The sequence below is a fragment of the Oncorhynchus tshawytscha genome, linkage group LG09 (assembly GCF_018296145.1).
Source record: "Oncorhynchus tshawytscha isolate Ot180627B linkage group LG09, Otsh_v2.0, whole genome shotgun sequence".
Classification (NCBI taxonomy): Eukaryota; Metazoa; Chordata; class Actinopteri; order Salmoniformes; family Salmonidae; genus Oncorhynchus; species Oncorhynchus tshawytscha.
Window position 1 is genome coordinate 10308024 of NC_056437.1, and position 18205 is coordinate 10326228.

The window sequence follows — 18205 nt, forward strand, 5'->3', positions numbered from 1 at the left end:
TTTTGTCTTGTTCTCCTGCGTTCTCATTCGTTCACCTTCTCTCTCTTTGTGCAGTGGGTGTATGTCTCTCCTGGACCTCCTCTCAGCCCATGCTGCCTGGACTGCAGTACTGATGCTGGTAGTAATAGTTATTCTGCTCTGCTGCCTCGGTCCCATTAGAGGAGATCGCTAGCCATATGCTGCACATCGTGTTCTGTGGGTTTGTGCAGTGTGCTCACACACACACAGTCATTTGCATCAGTGAGGTAGTTAGACGTGGAGCATACAGCATGCGATGAAGGGTTACTGTTCGGACATAAAATAGAAGGCATTAACAACGAGTATGTAGGCAAACTCCTTACTGCTCTGCTGTAGAACAGGAACACTGCTCCAGTAACTGTCAGACAGGAGTCTAGCGTAGTATAGTGCAGTCAGGAGGCTAACCCCTACCTACATGTACATATTACCTCGACTAACCTGTACTTGGTGCCCGCTGTATATAAAGCCTTATTGTTATTTCATTTTTTTCTCTTTCGTTTATTTTGTAAATATTTTCTTAACTGCATTGTTGGTTAAGGGCTTGTAAGTAAGCATTTCAGGCTAAGGTCGACTCCTGTTGTATTCGGCGCATGTGACAAATCAGATTTGAAAAGATAGTTCTGTCCGGAGTGTCAGCCAGGAGTCTAGGTGGGATAGCTGCAGATACCTCCCTCCCAGTCCCACAGTCCCATCTCTGATCAGATCCCTCCCTCCCTCCCAGTCCCATCTCTGATCAGATCCCTCCCTCCCTCCCTTCAGAAAAGGGAGGTTACACAAAGTATTGAATGAAGGGGTGAATAATTTGAATGAAAGAGGATAAACAATTAGACATTATTTTCACAGACCATTTTGCTCATATTTACGGGTGCCAATGTTGGTGGCCGGCAGGGTAGCCTAGTGGTTACAGTGTTGGACTAGTAACCGGAAGGTTGCAAATTCAAACCCCCAAGCTGATAAGGTACAAATCTGTCGTTCTGCCCCTGAACAGGCAGTTAACCCGCTGTTCCTAGGCCGTCATTGAAAATAAGAATTTGTTCTTAACTGACTTGCCTAGTTAAATAAAGGTAAAATTAAATGAATCCCACTGAAATCTAAGGTTTAGACATTTCTAACATACTACCCAAACTTTTCTAAGAAAAGTGGAGATAAAATGAAAGATGAATCTCTTGGGAAGTTTTATAACTTTACTTACAACATTTGATAAAATATGTGAAAAGTCTGGACTGTGCTTAATAATGAGTACTGAGTGTACTGTTTAAGCCCACAGGTGTTCCAAATCAGCCCACCTCTCAAATAATCCAATTTAATTCACTTCCAAATGTTCCAAACTTAACTGAAATGTCTTTAAAATGTGATTTATATTAACCTCCCCTAAAGTTCTAAAAATAAACTGATCGTTACTATTCATCATGAAATGAGATCAGAGATCAATGTGGATTTAGGCTTTTGTTCTTGTCAACCAGTATACACCTGATTCAACTAATCATAGACTTCAGTCAAGACATACTTAGTTGAATCAGGTGTGTTATTGCTTGTTTAGAACACAACCCTGTACCCACACCGGTCCTCTGTGGATAAGAAGTCATGCAACACAACCCTGTACCCACACCGGTCCTCTGTGGATAAGAAGTCATGCAACACAACCCTGTACCCACACCGGTCCTCTGTGGATAAGAAACCATGCAACACAACCCTGTACCCACACCGGTCCTCTGTGGATAAGAAACCATACAACACAACCCTGTACCCACACCGGTCCTCTGTGGATAAGAAACCATACAACACAACCCTGTACCCACACCGGTCCTCTGTGGATAAGAAGTCATGTGACACAACCCTGTACCCACACCGGTCCTCTGTGGATAAGAAGTCATGTGACACAACCCTGTACCCACACCGGTCCTCTGTGGATAAGAAGTCATACAACACAACCCTGTACCCACACCGGTCCTCTGTGGATAGAAGTCATACAACACAACCCTGTACCCACACCGGTCCTCTGTGGATAAGAAGTCATGTGACACAACCCTGTACCCACACCGGTCCTCTGTGGATAAGAAGTCATGTGACACAACCCTGTACCCACACCGGTCCTCTGTGGATAAGAAGTCATACAACACAACCCTGTACCCACACCGGTCCTCTGTGGATAGAAGTCATACAACACAACCCTGTACCCACACCGGTCCTCTGTGGATAGAAGTCATACAACACAACCCTGTACCTACACCGGTCCTCTGTGGATAAGAAGTCATGCAACACAACCCTGTACCCACACCGGTCCTCTGTGGATAAGAAGTCATGCAACACAACCCTGTACCCACACCGGTCCTCTGTGGATAGAAGTCATACAACACAACCCTGTACCCACACCGGTCCTCTGTGGATTGAAGCCATACAACACAACCCTGTACCCACACCGGTCCTCTGTGGATAAGAAGTCATGTGACACAAATCAAATCAAATTTATTTATATAGCCCTTCGTACATCAGCTGATATCTCAAAGTGCTGTACAGAAACCCAGCCTTAAACCCCAAACAGCAAGCAATGCAGGTGTAGAAGCACGGTGGCTAGGAAAAACTCCCTAGAAAGGCCAAAACCTAGGAAGAAACCTAGAGAGGAACCAGGCTATGTGGGGTGGCCAGTCCTCTTCTGGCTGTGCCGGGTGGAGATTATAACAGAACATGGCCAAGATGTTCAAATGTTCATAAATGACCAGCATGGTCGAATAATAATAAGGCAGAACAGTTGAAACTGGAGCAGCAGCACAGTCAGGTGGAAGTTGAAACTGGAGCAGCAGCATGGCCAGGTGGACTGGGGACAGCAAGGAGTCATCATGTCAGGTAGTCCTGGGGCATGGTCCTCTGTGGAGGACACAACCCTGTACCAACCCTGACACAACACAACCCTGTACCCACACCGGTCCTCTGTGGATAAGAAACCATACAACACAACCCTGTACCCACACTGGTCCTCTGTGGATAAGAAGTCATGCAACACAACCCTGTACCCACACCGGTCCTCTGTGGATAAGAAGTCATGCAACACAACCCTGTACCCACACCGGTCCTCTGTGGATAAGAAGTCATGCAACACAACCCTGTACCCACACCGGTCCTCTGTGGATAGAAGTCATACAACACAACCCTGTACCCACACCGGTCCTCTGTGGATTGAAGTCATGCAACACAACCCTGTACCCACACCGGTCCTCTGTGGATAAGAAGCCATGTTTTAGCCTTGTGCTTTACTTTGTGTTAGCCTTGTAGTTAGCTTTGTCTTCCAGGCTTCCTCTCTCAACTCAACTGGCAAATGAGACGAGCTATCAGTGGAGTTAGCATTAGCCTCATCCACTAGACTAATCAGGCCATGGTATGCCTGGTTCATATTGACAGTGTGATTTAAAACCCCTAGGCCCAGCAGCTATAGTGTGGGGATAAGAGCATTATTACTACAAGGCACAGGAACAAGAGGCATTTATCAGTCTGTGGTGTAGTGATATTACTGTGTGCTATTCCTCCCCTGATCATTGGTTGTGTGTATTGTAACGGTTTTGACTTGAGGTTATTATTTATAGGGGTGCCAGGTAGGTTGTGCCTACCAGAGAAAACATTGGTTTCTCCTTTTAGTTTGGGTGGGAATGAGTCCCATCTGGTCCGTCAAGTCTACACCAATACAAAGGACTTATGTAAAAGTCAGGATGGAAATAAACTTTTCATAAACCCTTAAAACATTGGAAAGAACTTCAAAAACTATATTCTTTTGCGTGGGTTGTATTAGCAACAACAATGATTACACACATATAATAATATCACAATGAGTTCTGGTTCCTCCAGAAATGTCCTGTACCTCAGGCCTAAAAAGAGTCCAGCCCGGTAAAGGAGTTCAGTGAACTCAAGTGACTTTTGTCACGCAATGTTTGTCCGTTCATTCCGTGTAGCGTAAACCCAGTGTTAAACATACAATTATTTTACCACAGAACTTTAAAGCGTATCAACTCTTACTAAGTCCTCAACTACAACTAACTACATAAATCACAGTATACATCACATCAAAACAAATGAAATACCGTATACAAAAAGGTGGTGGTCAGTCAGGCAATCCAATCCGCCAATAGACGTCCAGCGGAGAAAGGCCACGAAGAACGGAGAGGTGTAGTCCACGGATGCAAAGAGTGGATCCGATCCTGGGTAAACTCTATTAGGCTACAAAACACACGTTTAACGGCAACAAAACAAACGGAATAGATTAGCTTCGGCACTGAGGCTTGAACACGTCCTCATTCAGGTCTCCATCACAACCCCACTTTTGCGCAGCTGATGCTGGCTATTTAATTGGGAATTAAAGGGAAAGCGCCCTATTGGAAGGAGCTGCACTGAGACGGTTCAGAATAATTCAGGGCCGTCACACACCCCCTCCCCTGGAAAAAGCCGACCATTGCTCTGGAAGGCACATCTTGGTCGGGGAAACCGAGAAAGGTCTCCTCATCGCTTTCCTCTACAAAAATATTCATGACTTTTTGGAGCTCACGCTCCTCAGCTGAGGGGTCACAGGCCTTAAGGTGTGAGACTTCTGGGTCTGGGAATCCAAGAAAAGTCTCCTCACTTTCCTCTTCAAAGATATCCAGGACCTTGCGGCGCTCAATCGCCTCCATTCCTCAGCCGAGGGGTAACAGGCCTTAAGGCGTGAGACATGGACAACGCGCATATCTTCACCTGTGTCCTCTTTCACCACTCGGTAGTTCAAAGGGCCCATCTGCTCCACAATCCTATATGGTCCTTGCCATTTAGGAGCGAGCTTGGCAGAGAAGAATTGTTCAGCTTTCGAGTAAGGATGAGAGCGAAGCCACACCCGATCACGAAGCTGGAACTGCATGTCTCGTCTGTTCTTATCATAATTTCTCTTCTGCTTGAGTCGAGCCTGGATCGTGTTCTTTGAGACGAGCTCTCAAGTCGTGGAGATGGACTACCTGGTCATAGCAAGCAGCGTCTGGAGTAAGCTGCTGGGGCTGTAGCACCATATCCAAGGGTCCTCGGAGAGGACGACTTAGGTTCAGCTCTGCAGGTGTGACTCCAGTGGACTCTTGCACAGCAGAATTCAGGGCAAATCGAAACTTGTGAAGGTGCTTGTCCCAGTGTTTGTGCTGGGTCCCTACATAGGAAGCAATCATCGTCTTCAAGGTTCGATTTACTCTCTCAGTGAGATTGGTCTGTGGGTGATAGGCCGTGGTCAACTTCTGTCTCAGGTTCCATCTTTGGCAGGTCTCCTCAAAGAGATCAGAGACAAATTGGGAACCTCGATCAGACAGGATGTAATCAGGCACTCCCCAGCGAGTCAGGATCTCTTTCGTAAGGATGTTAGAAACGGTCCTTGCTGTGGCCTGACGCAGGGAAAATAGCTCCACCCACTTTGAATAATAATCAACAAAAACAAGCATGTACACATTCTGATTGGAGCTTCTAGGAAATGGACCCATCAAATCCACTCCTAACATTTCCCAAGGTCGGGTAACCACCGTTTTCTGCAACTTGCCAGCAGGCTTTCTACCTTCTGGTTTGTACATTTGACAAACCTGACAGTTTCGGATGTGCGACTTCACATCCATGCCCAGATTTGGCCAGTACAGTAACGCTTGCAACCGCTTGTAGGTTTTGAACCTGCCCAAATGACCAGCTAATGGGTCTTCATGGAAATGTTGAAGCAGTTGAAGGCGTAGAGTTTCAGGTATGTACATTTGGTAGAGTGTTCTGTGAGGTAGTTGTACAACACGGTAGACTTTGTCTTCAATGATGGTCAGCTTTGTGGTAGGATTGACCATCTTTTCTCCATCTTCCAGGATAGTCTGGTACAAAGTCTGTACTTCTGGATCATCCTGTTGGGCTTTCCATATGGCCTCATCAGAGATGGGAAAGTCCGTTTTGGGCGAGTCTCGACTGCTTGACAGGACAGTAGCACATGTAAGATGAGGGCCACCGTTATCACAAGCAGGAGCTCTGGACAAGGCATCTGGAACAGTGTTGTATTTCCTTTCCTGTATTCTACTGCAAAGGTGAACTCTTGCAACCGTAGAGCCCATCCTATGAGTCTGGTACTTGGTTTGTTGGTCTTGAACACCCACACAAGGGAGGAATGGTCAGTGACCACAGTGAAGTGTCTTCCCTCCAGGTAGTACCTCCACTTTTCCAAAGCCCAGACAACTGCAAGGCACTCTTGCTCGGTTGTGGAGTAGTTCCGTTCTGCTCCATTCAATGTCCGACTGGCGAACGCTAGCACTTCTTCAGTGCCAAGTCCAGTCTGTTGGACTAGGACAGCACCAAGTCCAACATCACTTGCATCAGTGTAAACAACAAAAGGGCAATCAAAGTTGGGATGACCTAAAATGGGAGGTGTGACGAGGTGTCGTTTCAGGGTTTCAAAGGAGGTCTGGCACTCTGCCGTCCATTGGAATTTCACTCCTTTTCGCTTCAACGCGTTGAGGGGTTCTGCAACCTGGGAGAAGTTCGACACAAACCGATGGTGCCATCCCAAGGAACCGTTGAATGGCCTTGAGTGTGGTTGGCACAGGGAAGTCTTGTACAGCCTTCGTCTTTTCAGGATCCACATGAATGCCGTCAAAAGACACAATATACCCAAGGAACTTCAGGGAGGTTTGGCAGAAGTTGTTCTTCTTCATATTCAAGGTCAGACCAGCTTCTCTTAGCTTGTCCAACACTGCTTGAAGATCTTGAAAGTGTCTTTCTCTGTTCTGAGAGTAGATAATTATATCGTCCAGGTAGACGAAACAGATCTTCCCTTTGAGCTCACCTAATGCAATCTCCATGAGTCTTTGGAAAGTGGCAGGGGCATTCTTTAATCCAAAGGGCATCACCTTAAAGGAAAACAAGCCCTCAGCACAGACAAAAGCAGTCTTGTCCTTGCTTTCCTGGTCCATCTCAACCTGCCAATAACCACTATTGAGGTCAAGGGTAGTGAACACAACAGCGCCAGACAATGACTCCAGGATCTCGTGGATGGTAGGAAGAGGATAGGCATCAGTCTGGGAAACATTGTTGGTCTTCCTATAGTCCACACAAAATCTAAGACCACCAGTCTTTTTTGGGATGAGGACAACAGGAGCAGCCCAGGGAGAGGAGGAACGTTCTATTATATCTTGTGTTAACATATCATTAATGAGTCCCTTTTGGATGATTAGCTTTCCTGGGGACAAACGATATGGCTTTTGCTTGATCGGCATTTCCTGTGTAAGGAATATTTTGTGCTTCAGGAGCCCGGTGCGTCCTAGCTTTGAAGTACATACATCAGCATTATTCTGCAGCTGTTCCAACAGCCTTAACTCCTCTGGCTGTTCCAGCTGAGCTCTTCTCACAGCCTGTAAAAGGAGATCGTCAGAAGGATTATCAAGGGTTAGTGGTACCGGAGCAACGGCAGAGAAGAGTGCCACATTTGAACCCCAATCATGTAACTTCATAGCTTCTGATTGGAAGAAATGCTTCTTGCTCGGATTGTATGGAAACCAGTAGCAATTGTGTGCGATGTCAATCTGGACACCACTGAAGTACATGAAATCAATTCCCAACACTACAGGAAAAGCAAGGTTCTTGGTTTGTAGGATAACAGAAGGAATCATATAGGAGCGGTTACACAGGCGGAACTCTACCTCACTCCATCCAAGTGGTCGTCTAGCCTCACCATCAGCCAGATAGAGTGGACCTTCTGTCCACGGCTTCAAGTTGTATTGTGGACCTTTAACCTCCTTCCACAGTTTCTCATTGAGCAGTGTGTAGGATGACCCGGTATCCAAGATGGCTCTTCCTGTCCATGGGCCTATGGACAGGGGTAACACCAGTTGGTGCGGTATTAACTGAAAGGAAGGGGATGTCGATGGGGGGGCGTAGGCAGTGACTCTTGGAGTTTCCGCTCTGGTTAAAGCACCCATAGTAGGATGGTCATTCCTGCGAAGAGAGTTAGGTGTGTTGGCCTGTTGTGATTTGTGGTTTCTGGAAGGGTTTACTTGATACGGTCTTGGACAGGTAGCTGAAGAATGTCCCTTTTGGCTACATCTCCAACAGAACATGAGAGGGGTCTTGGCTGGAGACTCTGGCTGTTGTTGATGGTCTGTCTTGGGTAACTGTTTGGGTGTCTGTTTCTTTCTCTGGTCATATTGCTGTTGGCATTCTCTGTCCTTCTCAAACTGCTGTCCCAAGCGAACCAGTCCATCGACAGTGGTGACTCGTTCTCGGAGTTGACTGGCTAGTAGTGGGTTGATGTTCTTCAAGATCAATTTAATGACCTCTTCCTCCTCAATGCCAGGTTTCCACCTTCTGCACAGGGAGTGGTAACCGTATGCAAAGTCACGGATACTCTCTTTCTCGCTTTGCACTCGATTCCTGACTCTGTCTGCCAGCTCATCTGTGTAGTCCTCAGACAGAAATGCAGAGGAAAACTTGGCCTCAAAGTCAGCCCAGGAGGTAGTGGTGAGACGTGCAACATCCCACCAGTCTCGAGCTGTCCCATGCAACACTTTCCTCAATGTGGCAAGGAGTTCTTCGTCAGCCAGGGGATTGAGGGCAAGAAAGTCACAACATCTTTCTAGATACATTAGCGGATCAGGACTGTCATCTTTTTTCCCAAAGGTGGGAAATTGCAATTTAATGGGCATCGCCCCCACATGACGTCTACTCAAATCACCATGAACAAACGAGCTAGGAGGGATTGAGGAAGTAGAGGGGGAGGGTGTTATCGGACAATGAAAATGAACACCAGGATGCATGGTAGATTGCATCCTGCAAGGGGAGGCTGCAGCATGGCCTTGTCTTGGCTGTTCAGAGGTGCCAGCTTGGCCCTCAGTGGTCTGAACAGAAGTGGACACCAGGGAAACTCTGTGTAAGGAGTTGTGCCTAATGGAGGCCATGTCCACAGACACGTCATCCAACATTTTAACACAATTAGAGAGTTCTGTCTGCAAGTGGTCTACAGTGTCAACCATGGGAGAAAAAACAGAATTAACGTCCTTGAGGACCTCAGTGTGGTGATGTTGCAGGCGCCATTGGAGAGTGGCAGTGAGTTGGTTTCGTTGGTAGTCAAACTGCCTGTCCATGGCACCAGTAATTTCCCATCTTCCACTCTCACTGAGCTCTGTCAGCGTGTGGGTTAGAGTGCTCAGTGAGTTTCTGAATTCCATGGCACTCTGTTGTTGCTCTTCCCTCAGACATTTGAAATTATGGTGGATAAGAGTTTGGAGATGTTGTTGAGTCCGACGAATATCAAGGATGTCACCTTGAAGTTGTAGGACTACAACCTCTGGAGATAAACCAGACAATGGAGGAAGGTTGGGTGTCAGAGGGAGGGCTAGCTCAGTACTTCCACACAGATCCATGTCAATAAGTGAGTAACTGGTTAGACCTCCTGTGGCCTGTGGTCCAGACCGAGCATTCAGATTCCCAGGGCTCTGGCCCAAATCAACTCCATTATCTCCATTCACCTTAAGATTTGTATTGTCAGCTTGATGGTCAGAATGGCCCTGTGTATTCCCATTGACAGGTATGACATGGATGAGCACATTATCTTGGGGTGAATCCATTGTTTTAATTCCACACAAAAGATTTGCTTTGGTTAGTTCTCAATGTTGAGCTGTCCCATCTGGGGTGCCATTTTTTTATGTAACGGTTTTGACTTGAGGTTATTATTTATAGGGGTGCCAGGTAGGTTGTGCCTACCAGAGAAAACATTGGTTTCTCCTTTTAGTTTGGGTGGGAATGAGTCCCATCTGGTCCGTCAAGTCTACACCAATACAAAGGACTTATGTAAAAGTCAGGATGGAAATAAACTTTTCATAAACCCTTAAAACATTGGAAAGAACTTCAAAAACTATATTCTTTTGCGTGGGTTGTATTAGCAACAACAATGATTACACACATATAATAATATCACAATGAGTTCTGGTTCCTCCAGAAATGTCCTGTACCTCAGGCCTAAAAAGAGTCCAGCCCGGTAAAGGAGTTCAGTGAACTCAAGTGACTTTTGTCACGCAATGTTTGTCCGTTCATTCCGTGTAGCGTAAACCCAGTGTTAAACATACGCTTTAAAGTTCTGTGGTAAAATAATTGTATCAACTCTTACTAAGTCCTCAACTACAACTAACTACATAAATCACAGTATACATCACATCAAAACAAATGAAATACCGTATACAAAAAGGTGGTGGTCAGTCAGACAATCCAATCCGCCAACAGATCTCCAGCGGAGAAAGGCCACGAAGAACGGAGATGTGTAGTCCACGGACGCAAAGAGTGGATCCGATCCTGGGTAAACTCTCTTAGGCTACAAAACACACGTTTAACGGCAACAAAACAAACGGAATTGAGAAGCTACGGAACTGAGGGTTGAACACATCCTCATTCACGTCTCCATCACAACCCCACTTTTGCGCAGCTGATGCTGGCTATTTGATTGGGAATTAAAGGGAAAGCGCCCTATTGGAAGGAGCTGCACTGAGACGGTTCAGAATAATTCAGGGCCGTCACAGTATGTAGGCTACACTATATGCTCCTATTTGATGTGAGACATGTATTAGCGGTCTTGATTTAGAAGTTGTGTGCATTGATTAGCTAAACTTAAACCAAAACAAAAGCCTCAGGCAGGCCTGAACATGGGCCTACCACTACACCACGATGCAGGCTGCTCTGCTCCCATAATACATCCTCATGGCCTGGGGTGGCCTGGCATGACCTGGCCAGTGCTCAGGCAGGGTAGTGATGTAAATAAGCTTAGCAGCAGGCCTCAGTCATGTGACCACCAACACAGGCACTTAACTGTCAGATCACAGACTGGGAGAAAGGGGTGATAGATGCTGGGTAAGACAAGCTGTCCTGTTTCATAACTGACTCTGTCTGGGCTGGGGACAGGGTTAGGTAGGTGAGACAGACTAGAATTAGACTGCTGTTCTACTGCTCGCTGGGCATGGGTGGAGGAGTGAATGCGGATTGGCTTTGAGGAGGGGGCATAGACTTTGGCTACTGACTTCGTCTTTCCCCAAGAAAAAGTTGTGCCGATCAGTTGAAGAAACCCTTGTCAAGGTCCAAATCTAACAAAACATCACAAAATGTCCTCATAATATATGCACAAACTGTTCCGAATTGTTTCGGCTGTGAATTATGCAGACTCCTTTGTGTCTACAGCCAACTGTCTGGATGTAAACACAGTGTCTCTCCCCTGCCTGCAGAGTATTGTAAACACAACTGTCTGGGATGTAAACACAACTGTCTGGGATGTAAACACAACTGTCTGGATGTAAACACAACTGTCTGGATGTAAACACAACTGTCTGGGATGTAAACACAACTGTCTGGGATGTAAACACAGTGTCTCCCCTGCCTGCAGAGTATTGTAAACACAACTGTCTGGAATGTAAACACAACTGTCTGGATGTAAACACAACTGTCTGGATGTAAACACAGTGTGTCTCCCCTGCCTGCAGAGTATTGTAAACACAACTGTCTGGAATGTAAACACAACTGTCTGGATGTAAACACAGTGTCTCCCCTGCCTGCAGAGTATTGTAAACACAACTGTCTGGAATGTAAACACAACTGTCTGGATGTAAACACAACTGTCTGGATGTAAACACAACTGTCTGGATGTAAACACAGTGTGTCTCCCCTGCCTGCAGAGTATTGTAAACACAACTGCCCTCTAGTCAATGGGCGGGGGTGTTGATTTGACATTCACGTTAATCTGACTTTTCTTAGCTGTTTTCCTGAAGGTACGTTGTCATGAATTTTAAAAAAAAACGACTATCTGATTGACTCACTAACGTAACATTTCTTGACTCAACATGGTGAAGTGAGGTGGAGAGGTCTTTGCCTGGTTTTGTTTTGTTTACAAATACACCATTTCTCTCTGCAGGTCCCTCCCTCCTCCTTCCCTCTGTCCCCCGCCAGGTGGCAGGCAGCAGGTCGCCATGGAGAACTCGTCTGTGGCGTCAGCTTCCTCAGAGGCTGGCAGCACGCGCTCGCAGGAGATTGAGGAGCTGGAGCGCTTCATCGACAGCTACGTGCTGGAGTACCAGGTGCAAGGCCTGCTGGGAGATAAGAACGCGGCAGACCTGGACGGAGACAACAAGCCCCAGTCCCACATCTCACAGGTTCGCTAAAGCTGAAAGGGATCAGAGCCAACATGGCTACAGTAATGATAAAGGTCATGGCTGATGAACCAGAGCCAACATGGCTACAGTAATGGTAAGGGCCATGGCTGATGAACCAGATTCAACATGGCTACAGTAATGATAAGGGCCATGGCTGATGAACCAGAGCCAACATGGCTACAGTAATGGTAAGGGCCATGGCTGATGAACCAGATTCAACATGGCTACAGTAATGGTAAGGGCCATGGCTGATGAACCAGATTCAACATGGCTACAGTAATGATAAGGGTCATGGCTGATGAACCAGATCCAACATGGCTACAGTAATGATAAAGGTCATGGCTGATGAACCAGATCCAACATGGCTACAGTAATGATAAGGGCCATGGCTGATGAACCAGATCCAACATGGCTACAGTAATGATAAGGGTCATGGCTGATGAACCAGATCCAACATGGCTACAGTAATGATAAGGGCCATGGCTGATGAACCAGATTCAACATGGCTACAGTAATGATAAGGGCCATGGCTGATGAACCAGATTCAACATGGCTACAGTAATGGTAAGGGCCATGGCTGATGAACCAGATTCAACATGGCTACAGTAATGGTAAGGGCCATGGCTGATGAACCAGATTCAACATGGCTACAGTAATGATAAAGGTCATGGCTGATGAACCAGAGCCAACATGGCTACAGTAATGGTAAGGGCCATGGCTGATGAACCAGATTCAACATGGCTACAGTAATGATAAAGGTCATGGCTGATGAACCAGATCCAACATGGCTACAGTAATGATAAAGGTCATGGCTGATGAACCAGAGCCAACATGGCTACAGTAATGATAAGGGCCATGGCTGATGAACCAGATTCAACATGGCTACAGTAATGATAAGGGCCATGGCTGATGAACCATATTCAACATGGCTACAGTAATGATAAAGGTCATGGCTGATGAACCAGAGCCAACATGGCCACAGTAATGATAAGGGCCATGGCTGATGAACCAGAGCCAACATGGCTACAGTAATGATAAGGGCCATGGCTGATGAACCAGAGCCAACATGGCTACAGTAATGATAAAGGCCATGGCTGATGAACCAGAGCCAACATGGCTACAGTAATGATAAAGGCCATGGCTGATGAACCAGATTCAACATGGCCACAGTAATGATAAGGTCATGGCTGATGAACCAGAGCCAACATGGCTACAGTAATGATAAAGGTCATGGCTGATGAACCATAGCCAACATGGCCGCAGTAATGATAAAGGTCATGGCTGATGAACCAGAGCCAACATGGCTACAGTAATGATAAAGGTCATGGCTGATGAACCAGAGCCAACATGGCTACAGTAATGATAAAGGTCATGGCTGATGAACCAGAGCCAACATGGCTACAGTAATGATAAAGGTCATGGCTGATGAACCAGAGCCAACATGGCTACAGTAATGATAAAGGTCATGGCTGATGAACCAGAGCCAACATGGCTACAGTAATGATAAAGGTCATGGCTGATGAACCAGAGCCAACATGGCTACAGTAATGATAAAGGTCATGGCTGATGAACCAGATCCAACATGGCTACAGTAATGATAAAGGTCATGGCTGATGAACCAGAGCCAACATGGCTACAGTAATGATAAAGGTCATGGCTGATGAACCAGAGCCAACATGGCTACAGTAATGATAAAGGTCATGGCTGATGAACCAGAGCCAACATGGCTTCAATAAATGCAAATGTGCAAAGCATTAAAAGTACTGGAAATAATCAAGGTCATGCTGTTATGATAATGCAGCTGTTAACATTTCTGCTGAACTTCCTATTGCACTGAAACCCAAACCTGGCTGCTCCCATACATAAATACACAGTAAACTGGGGTAGTTTACCCCATGGGATATATTCCAAGCTGAACAGCATTCACAAAATAGCCAAGCTAAAATTAGTGGACCACACGAACCAGCTGGTAAGTGGAGGGAGGAGGAGAGATTTGTAAATGTCATTCATTTCACCAGGACAGAATTGTGTAAAAATAGTCATTCTCTCTTCCTGCCCTTTGTAACTTCCTTTCCCTCCTCTCTCACCTTCACCTAGTGGACAGAGGACTGCAATGACAGGAAAGATGGGAGTTGGTCATCCTCACGGGGGAGGGGCTCCACCAAACCGGTGAGTTCCTAGTAATCTGGACTGTGTTTGGCATACAGGCTGGCTGAGGATGAGGTTGGGTCCCTGAGTAGTATACACATCGGTGCTGAGGCCCAATGTCCAATACCCCACCCAAACCCTATCCCTCCCGCCCAATCCAACTCTGTCATTGACCAGGGTGGAAACGAGCTCTCAGTGACAGCCAAGGTTACTAACAGATGGCTCCAATTTAAAAAATACATACAGCACAGATATTGCTTCTGTTTCATTGGGTATCCACTTGTCTGCTTATGTAGCAAATGTCCATAGGACACAACCATCAAAAGCAAGTGTCATACTAAAAGTGAGCAGATGCATTTTGAATGTAACTTATTTCATTTCTGATGATGGTAAATGACATATCTCAGTCCGAGGCTCTGCCGAAGTGTAGGATGGCTGAAGACAAGTGTTCATCATCTGCAAATTGTAGGCCTAACTAGGGGTGTGAACGTTTAAATGTTAAAACGTTTAAACAATATTAGGTTCTTTAATGTTAAGAAAAAACCCTAACTGATAAACAATGATTTTAGTATTTTTTTTTCTCCACAAAATTTGAATCACAGTGCAGTTATCACAAAACATAATTTTCCGTGTTATAACCCAACCAGATGATGGGCTCTAAAGGGGAAGTTTAATATGATGCAATATGATGTAAATGCAGAAAGTAAACAGTGTTGTGGGTCAATTTCCTCAACAACTAAGAGTGTTGAAGCGCGATGCTCAACTTCTCTGCTATCTTGGTGCCCCTGGCAACCACACACAACGGTTGTATAGCAACCAATCAGTTTCCTCCGTTCCAAAAATATTTACGAGTTGATTCCTAGCGGAATTGAATCTTGACACTCAGAAATGGGAGTCGACACCAGGAGTCGACATGCAAGTAGTTGAGAAATGTATTATTTTGACAGCAACTCCACACCTCTACGTCGTCATCATTAACAGTTGGCAGAGAAAGGCAAGCAACAGCTAAGTGCTGTATGACAATACAGTGAAGTTAAATGAGGAAATGCAAACGTTGTGAGGTGGAATTGAGGTACAGTAATGGTAGTACGGGGGGGGTAATTATTTTTTTTATTTTTATTTTTTACCTTTATTTAACTAGGCAAGTCAGTTAAGAACAAATTCTTATTTTCAATGACGGCCCAGGAACAGTGGGTTAACTGCCTGTTCAGTGGCAGAACGACAGATTTTGTACCTTGTCAGCTCGGGGATTTGAACTTGCAACCTTTCAGTTACTAGTCCAATGCTCTAACCACTAGGCTACTCTGCCCCCGTAATGGTAGTACGGGGGCGGTAATGGTAGTACGGGGGCGGTAATGGTAGTACGGAGGGCGGTAATGGTAGTACGGGGGGCGGTAATGGTAGTACGGGGGGGCAGTAATGTAACTCCAAGTCAATCACACTTCTGTGAAATCAAACTGTCCACTTAGGAAGCAACACTGATTGACAATAAATTTCACATGCTGTTGTGCAAATGGAATAGACAACAGGTGGAAATTATAGGCAATTAGCAAGACACCCCCAATAAAGGAGTGGTTCTGCAGGTGGGACCACAGACCACTTCTCAGTTCCTATGCTTCCTGGCTGATGTTTTGGTCACTTTTGAATGCTGGTGGTGCTTTCTCTCTAGTGGTAGCATGAGACAGAATCTACAACCCACACAAGTGGCTCAGGTAGTGCAGCTTATTCAGGATGGCACATCAATGCGAGCTGTGGCAAGAAGGTTTGCTGTGTCTGTCAGCGTAGTGTCCAGAGCATGGAGGCGCTACCAGGAGACAGGCCAGTACATCAGGAGACGTGGAGGAGACCGTAGGAGGGCAACAACCCAGCAGCAGGACCGCTACCTCCGCCTTTGTGCAAGGAGGAGCAGGAGGAGCACTGCCAGAGCCTTGCAAAATGACCTCCAGCAGGCCACAAATGTGCATGTGTCTGCTCAAACGGTCAGAAACAGACTCCATGAGGGTGGTATGAGGGCCTGACGTCCACAGGTGGGGGTTGTGCTTGCAGCCCAACACCGTGCAGGACGTTTGGCATTTGCCAGAGAACACCAAGATTGGCAAATTCGCCACTGGCGCCCTGTGCTCTTCACAGATGAAAGTAGGTTCACACTGAGCACATGACAGACGTGACAGTCTGGAGACGCCGTGGAGAACGTTCTGCTGCCTGCAACATCCTCCAGCATGACCGGTTTGACGGTGGGTCAGTCATGGTGTGGGGTGGCAGTCAGGTAGCCTGACTGCCATTTGGTACCGAGATGAGATCCTCAGACCCCTTGTGAGACCATATGCTGGTGCGGTTGGCCCTGGGTTCCTCCTAATGCAAGACAATGCTAGACCTCATGTGGCTGGAGTGTGTCAGCAGTTCCTGCAAGAGGAAGGCATTGATGCTATGGACTGGCCTGCCCGTTCCCCAGACCTGAATCCAATTGAACACATCTGGGACATCATGTCTCGCTCCATCCACCAACGCTGTCCAGGAGTTGGTGGATGCTTTAGTCCAGGTCTGGGAGGAGATACCTCAGGAGACCATCCGCCACCTCATCAGGAGCATGCCCAGGCGTTGTATAGAGGTCATACAGGCATGTGGAGGCCACACACACTACTGAGCCTCATTTTGACTTGTTTTAAGGACATTACATCAAAGTTGGATCAGCCTGTAGTGTGGTTTTCCACTTGAATTTTGAGTGTGACTCCAAATCCAGACCTCCATGGGTTGATAAATTTGATTTCCATTGATAATTTGTGTGTGATTTTGTTATCAGCACATTCAACTATGTAAAGACAAAAGTATTTAATAAGAATATTTAATTCATTCAGATCTAGGATGTGTTATTTTAGTGTTCCCTTTATATTTTGAGCAGTGTATAACTGTTCAGTAGGGTACACCACCTTAGCAAAACATTTTGTAACAGAAAACAAAAATTCTTATTGTACAAGTGTCTTGTGATATCACAAGGTGCTAGTCCAGAGTGTGTGCTTTCCCCCATGTGCCGCCTGCGGCTTTGTGTCTGCGCCTGTTGGCACGACGACCTGGCAGAGTGGGTTTGACCGTGAATGCTGGCACAGGGTGGAGGGAGACACACACCCGTCTCACTGGCTCCCGCTGTCATTGCCTGTCTCAACCAATGACTTGTGGTTGTGTTCCAATCTTATTGTGGTTGTGTAAGACAAGGCACACTGCTTGCCCAGGGTAAGGCCTCTGTTCCCTACCTGGGCTGCCAGATCAGGTTTCATGTGCTGATTCCTGTGCACCTTCCCACTTACACCAGAGATCTGTATATAATGACGAGATGCTCATGTCTCCACTCTAACAATGGGAGTCGTTGTCCCAAAGGCGGGAAGGCAGGGGCATTTTTATAGACGGACTTGAAAGCCAGATCAGTGATTATTTGATAAGATGACATTATTAGTGGGTCTTATGGTTGTGGAAGGCTTATATTTAGCCTGTGTATAATTTCACGAGCCCTGAATTAATTTAGATTGTTGACTGTTTAAAAAAAAAAAATGCAGTGTATATAACCTTTTTAATTGTACAACCATGCTTATTTAGAGAAAAAATATAGATCTTAAATCATCCGTAAGTTTGAAAAAATCTAAATATGATTTTTAGGCCGTTTCGCCCAGCCCTATGGTAAGTCTACATTAGTAGACTTTCCATAGGTGACTGAGGTGTAATGAAAGAGATTTCATCCTGGGTCAGTATGAATAGTTTGTTTTATAGGTGATAAAGGCAGAGAGAAGAGGTTAGATGATACCGTCACACAGAGATGAAGTGACTATGTGTTAGAGGAGAACGCAAAGCACCACAAGGCTGCTCCAGGACATGAGTCAGTCTGCCCTTCTGGCCCTTCTGGTCCT

The 18205-nt window shown here is 46.1% G+C and overlaps 2 protein-coding genes across 2 annotated transcripts in view; one reads left to right on the plus strand and one right to left on the minus strand.

Moving 5' to 3' along the window:
* LOC121847337 (extensin-like) overlaps positions 1-4673 on the minus strand; it is a 49798-nt gene extending 45125 nt beyond the window's left edge. The window contains exon 1 of the mRNA XM_042327946.1: positions 4550-4673. Within this exon, the coding sequence (XP_042183880.1) occupies positions 4550-4673 (124 nt within the window). The remainder of the gene's footprint in view (positions 1-4549) is intronic.
* ctif (CBP80/20-dependent translation initiation factor) overlaps positions 1-18205 on the plus strand; it is a 150526-nt gene that overhangs the window by 14809 nt on the left and 117512 nt on the right. Inside the window, exons 3-4 of the mRNA XM_042327947.1 lie at positions 11924-12161; positions 14259-14330. Of these exons, the coding sequence (XP_042183881.1) occupies positions 11979-12161; positions 14259-14330 (255 nt within the window). The 5' untranslated portion in view covers positions 11924-11978. The remainder of the gene's footprint in view (positions 1-11923; positions 12162-14258; positions 14331-18205) is intronic.